Source organism: Aplysia californica, unplaced genomic scaffold, assembly GCF_000002075.1.
Source record: "Aplysia californica isolate F4 #8 unplaced genomic scaffold, AplCal3.0 scaffold00109, whole genome shotgun sequence".
NCBI lineage: Eukaryota > Metazoa > Mollusca > Gastropoda > Aplysiida > Aplysiidae > Aplysia > Aplysia californica.
Window position 1 is genome coordinate 1,483,842 of NW_004797379.1, and position 5,920 is coordinate 1,489,761.

At 44.1% G+C, this 5,920-nt stretch overlaps 1 protein-coding gene across 1 annotated transcript; it reads right to left on the reverse strand.

Moving 5' to 3' along the window:
- Positions 1-2,853: 2,853 nt before the first annotated feature.
- On the reverse strand, positions 2,854-3,939 carry LOC101864134. The gene has a single exon (XM_005095642.1). The coding sequence runs from the start codon at positions 3,937-3,939 to the stop codon at positions 2,854-2,856; it is 1,086 nt and encodes a 361-aa protein (XP_005095699.1).
- Positions 3,940-5,920: the final 1,981 nt, after the last annotated feature.

The window sequence follows — 5,920 nt, forward strand, 5'->3', positions numbered from 1 at the left end:
TTCAAAGGATATACCGCGGCCTGTAATTGGGGAGATGGGAGGCCAAGCGAACTTTTGGAACCAGGGTGTGATAGATAAATGAGAAATACACACACACACACACACACACACACACACACACACAAAGACAAAGACAATAAGATTGTTGTCCAAAACGCCTAGTGTGGGCCCCACCGGCGTAGAATGAGCCATGAATAAATCAAAGCTTTCCACGTCCCCCAGACACGCACGGAAACTGGAAACCGATGCCAGATTCTACACCTGAAAGGTTTTTGTGTTTTTTCTTAGTTTCAGCCTAGTAGAGTTTTTACGGCGCTCGCAACTACGTAAGGTCATATGAAAGGGAGGGAAGGGGGAAAGGTGTGTGTGTGAGTGGGGGGAAGGGGGGGTTATTGGTTAGGTGAATGTTTAATAGAGACAAAATGGATTGTTTGAGTGTGTTTGGGGGTCTGTATAATAATATTATCTGTATTCACTTGTTGTATCTGTTGTGTCTGTATCATTCTGTTGTGATTGTGGACATCTGGCGTTGTTTGGGGACTCCGCTGACTGCTAACGCCTGCAGGCAACAACCTAATAGTGTCTGGTTCGAGGGGCAGGGAGAAGGGAGGGGCGAGAGGGGCCTGGGGTCGGGAGAGGGGGGGGGCTAGATAGCTACAGGCGGGAGCAACTAGTGTCTGGTGTCTGGCATGTGGGGGGGGGGGAAGATTTCCGGAATTAACGCTCGATACAGACTCAGACCTGAATCTGATATTATGTAAAGGGTGATTTGGGATGTGGGGGGGAGGGGGGATGAGAGAAGGAGGAGGAAAACGGCTTAGTTTGTTTGACAACTTTAATTTTTTGTGCTTCTTTCTATGGTTTTATGTTTCTTTTTACTGGTTCATTCTCGTTCTTTGAGCTTTGGTTTGCAAGGGAGTGTGTGTGTATGTGTGTGTGTGTGTGTGTGTGTGTGTGTGTGTGTGTGTGTGTGTGTGTGTGCGTGCATTTAGTGTATACATGTATGTGTGAATGTGCTTTATGTGTGCCTTACAATTCATAGACATGTATAAAGGGGTTTGTGTGTACGGTTGTGTGTATGTTTGTGTATGTTAGTATGTGTGTATGGTTGTGTGTATGTTTGTGTGTGAGTGTATGTTAGTATGTGTGTATGTTTGTGTGTGAGTGTATGTTAGTATGTGTGTATACGAAAGTATAAATGTGGTTATCTGATACATGGTCACTTTTAAGCACAAGGGGGCTATCCCGAAAAATGCTGTTTTGAGAAAATCGAAGGTAAAGTTTTTGCCCCTTGTTCAGTTTCTTTAAAAGACAAGGAGAGTTTTCTCTATAACCAAACAAATATACACACCAATGAAACCATACTTCTCCAATAGGTAGGGCAATGCCCACTTTTGGTGTAGGTCAAGATTTCTGGAAACCACCGAAATCTGGGTCAGCCCGCTTGTCTTTTAAAAGCGACCAAATGTACTCAATACATCCGTCTTTCAGGTGATCTGCTCTCTGTTTTCTACAGCAAAAAAACTCAGAGCGAAAGAAAAAAGCGAAATCATAGATCTAGCTTAAGATTATCAATGTTTAAATTATTACTGTTCATTCATATTATTTGTCTGACTGTATGTAAGCCTGCGTGTGTGTGCATGCTTGTGTGTGTGTGTATGCGTGTGTGTATGTGTGAGTATGTGTGAGTGTGTATGTGTGTGTATGTGTGTATGCGTGTGTGTGTGTGTGTATGAGTGTGTATGTGTGTGTATGTGTGTGTATGTGTGTATGTGTGTGTATGTGTGTGTATGTGTGTGTATGTTTGTATGTGTGTGTATGTATGTGTGTGTGTGTGTGTGTGTGTGTGTGTGTATGTGTGTGTATGTGTGTGTGTCTGTACGTGGTGAAACACCACACCAATGTGCCAGGATATGACAATAAAGATGTATCTTATCTTATCTTATTTAACGCTTCCTGCAAAATTGTGGATTTTTTTAAAGGTGGGGCCTGCGAATTTTACGCTCCTTGCAACACTGTAAAGTTTATTAAGAGGTGGGACCTCCGAATTTATTGAGAGCCCGACCCCGAAAGGAAGATGGCAAACGGGAACAATCGTGTAGTCGTAAGTAGTACCACTACCAACGTAAAATGTCTTTCCCAAGGACACAACGAAGGGCTGAGCTGAGACTCGAACCTCGAGCCTGAACCAACAGTCTCACGATTACGAGTCTAGTAGCCTAACCATTAGACTCCCGGAACCATAAACCTCAGTACAAGTATGCAAACAAACAAACAAATAAAAACACAAGCTCACAAATAAACAAACAAACAAACTAACTAACTAAATGAACAAGCAAAAACAAACAAGCAAACCCGAAAAATCTTGGATATACAATATGTAAAGTGTTTTCTCATAGAAGGCGTAGCTGCTGCGTTCAAATCTCCTCAGTTCCACAGATTCCGACCCACCAACATCGTCCACAGATTCCGACCCACCAACATCTTCCACAGATTCCGACCCACCAACATCTTCCACAGATTCCGACCCACCACCAACATCTCCTCAGTCCACAGATTCCGACCCACCACCAACATCTCCTCAGTCCACAGATTCCGACCCACCACCAGCATCTCCTCAGTCCACAGATTCCGACCCACCACCAGCATCTCCTCAGTCCACAGATTCCGACCCACCACCAACATCTCAGTCCACAGATTCCGACCCACCACCAACATCTCAGTCCACAGATTCGACCCACCACCAGCATCTCCTCAGTCCACAGATTCTGACCCACCACCAACATCTCCTCAGTCCACAGATTCCGACCCACCAACAACTTCCACAGATTCCGACCCACCACCAACATCTCTTCAGTCCACAGATCCCGACCCATCAGCAACTGTCAAACGGGTGACCTTGACCCTGTTGTCTCTCTCCCGACAAAACAGGTCCCGGAAGGTGTTTCTGTACTTGCTGTTCATGTGGTAGTAGACGAAGATGTTGGCGCTGGCGTTGGAAACTTCACTGAAGGAAACGATGGGCCAGATACTAAAGAACAGATTCTCATACCGTCGACCTAGATTAAACTCCGGCTCTAGGAAAGTGGTGAACAGAAGCATGGTGCCAGGCAGAAGGGAACAGATGAGTATAGCAGCCACCATGATGGTCAGTTTGATCGCGTTCTGCTCCTGGCGAGACATGACCTTTCTGTGCGATGACCCGGCTGTGGATCGGGTGACCTGCGCGCGCCATTGTGACCTCCTTTTCAACAGAATCACCAGGACGGAAGTGAGCGTCACCAGAACGGTGAAACACGTCAGCTGTACACACACAGTGATGACGAAGCTGAAACCTTCCAGCTCCTCGGCGTTTGGCGCGGACACTAGCGTAAGTTCCGAGGCATTTTGGGAAGGAGAAAACGTCCACTCAAGTCTGTAGGCCGCCCAGATGGGGCTGTAGATGAGGAGGACCGAGGCGAAGATGGACACGACCACAGCGAGTGTCCGCGCGGGCGTCAGGATTGTCTTCACGCGTAGAGGCAAAGCCACGCACAGACATCTCTCTAGCGTGATGTACATAGTGATGAGCGCCGTAGCGCGCGCGAAACACACGCGAGGACGAGACCCCACGAGATTCTGTACGGCCCGGATGTTGACTCCGATCTCCGAGAAGGGAATCAGAGGGTTGAAGCACACGGCCAGGACAGCGCCGCAGAGGATTGTGCAGGTATCGGAGACGGCCAGCCCCATCAGGCCGACAGTGATGCTCTCGCGAAAGCCGTGCTTCCAGAAAATGACAAGGTTCACAAGGTTACTGAATAGGCCGAACAGACAGACGCAGCTGCTGAGAACTACCAGGAATATCGTCTCGATTGTGTGCATCAAGGCTAAGCTGATCAACGGCGCCGTGGATCTCATCTGTTCGGACGTTCTGTTTTCTAACAGGAAATCCGCCATTCTCAATCCAGCGTTATTTGCCGTTTGTTCCGTCAATAATTAGAAATGTCAATTCGTTCTTTTTTTCCTCTGTAATTTATGTATGCATTTGTGTATGTGTGTATTTATTTATTTAAGTATCTATTTATTAATTTTTTTATTTATCTATTTACTTATTTTACAAAGTTAGGTTTTTCAGTGAGACTGGATTCGGTTTATTGCACACGTCGAATCATTTTTCGGTTCTAGGTTGGGTTTTTTGCTGTTGTTTGTTTGGTTGGTCGGTTGGTTGGAAGGGGGGGGGGCGGTTCTGTGAACAATCGTTACTTGAGATGTCTCCTTCTCTCTCCTCACTCTTGACTTGCGTGTGTCTGACACTGGCAGGGGCGAAAAATCAAAGACTCCGGCTCCAGGACGATGTTAAGTCCAACTTTGACCACAGCACCACGTGCCCTTCAGTCTGTCTGATGTACCGAACGAGTCGCTGGTTGGTCAAGTCCGGAACATACTGCGCCACATGGGACACCTTCTATAGCTTGTTTTAATAAGTAAGAGTTTCACAGCACTTGCAACACAATAAGGTCATATAAGCGCCGAAGATTAGAGATGTTACAAGAGAGTAACAAACACAAAATAGACCTTCTATAGCTGCAAGAACAAGTCTTGCTCGAAACAAAACTTTTGCCTTGAATATTTGGATATCTCACATGAAACAAAACTTTTGCCCTGAATATTCCATTATCTTTGCTTGAAACAAAACTCTGGCCCAAATATCAATGTTCAGGTATCTTGCTTTCAACAAAACTTTGACACTGAATGTTCTGGTATCTTGCTTTCAACAAAACTTTGACACTGAATGTTCTGGTATCTTGCTTTCAACAAAACTTTGACACTGAATGTTCTGGTATCTGCCTCGAAACAAAACTCCTGAATATCCAGGTATCTTTCTTTTTTTAAAGTGTTGGGTATCTTGCTTGAAAAAAACCCTCTGGCCCTGAATAGTCAGGTATCTATCTTTTAAAAAAACTATGGCCCTAAAAATTCAATTATCTTGCTCGAAACAAAACGTTGGCCCTAAAAGTTGTTAAACAAAACTTTGACACTGAATGTTCAGGTATCTTGCTTGAAACAAAACGTTTGCCCTAAATATCCAGGTATCTTTCTTTAAACAAAACTCTGGCCTCAAATGTTCTGGTATCTTGGTTGGGTATCTTGCTTGAAACAAAACTTTGACCCTGAATATTCAGCTATCTTTCTTTAAACAAAACCCTGGTCCTGAATATTTAATTATCTTGCTTGAAACAAAACTTTGGCCTTGAATGTTTAGGTATCTTTCTTTAAACAAAACTTTGGTCTTGAATGTTCAATTATCTTGCTTATCTTGCTTGAAACAAAACTTTTGCCTTGAATGTTCTGGTATCTTTCTTTAAACAAAACTGTGGCCCTGAATATTCAATTATCTTGCTTGAAACAAAACTGTGGTCCTGAATACTCAGGCATCTTAGTTGAATCAAAACGTTGGCCCTAAAAGTTCTGTTAAACGAAAACCTTTTGCCCTGAATATTCTGATATCTTGGTAGGGTATCTTGCTCGAAACAGAACTCTGGCCCTAAATGTTCTGGTATCTTGGTTGAGTATCTTGCTTGAAACAGAACTCTGGCCCTAAAAGTTCTGTTACACAAAACTCTGATCCTGTATGTTCTGAAGCTGGAACACAAAGCTCCGATCTGAGCGACCGTTGTTATATTATGATAAAATGACACAGATCCGGGCCCGATCAGAAGCTGCCTGACAGATTTACAGAGCCATTAGAAACTAAACGCTGTCATTTGAGGACGATTTTTGGATGAAACACAAAGTGCTTGATGAAACCCCACATTTTGTAGATCAAATTCTCCACCGCTAGATCTTTAAAAAATTATTAAAAATCCACCACATACTATAGAATCTTCTGGAAACGTTTGATAATTGTAAGGTAAACCATTCCCAGCCCCCCACCCCA

Bases quoted from the DNA above. Each gene is read 5' to 3' on its own strand.
- LOC101864134 (XM_005095642.1), bottom strand. From the start codon at position 3,939: ATGGCGGATTTCCTGTTAGAAAACAGAACGTCCGAACAGATGAGATCC.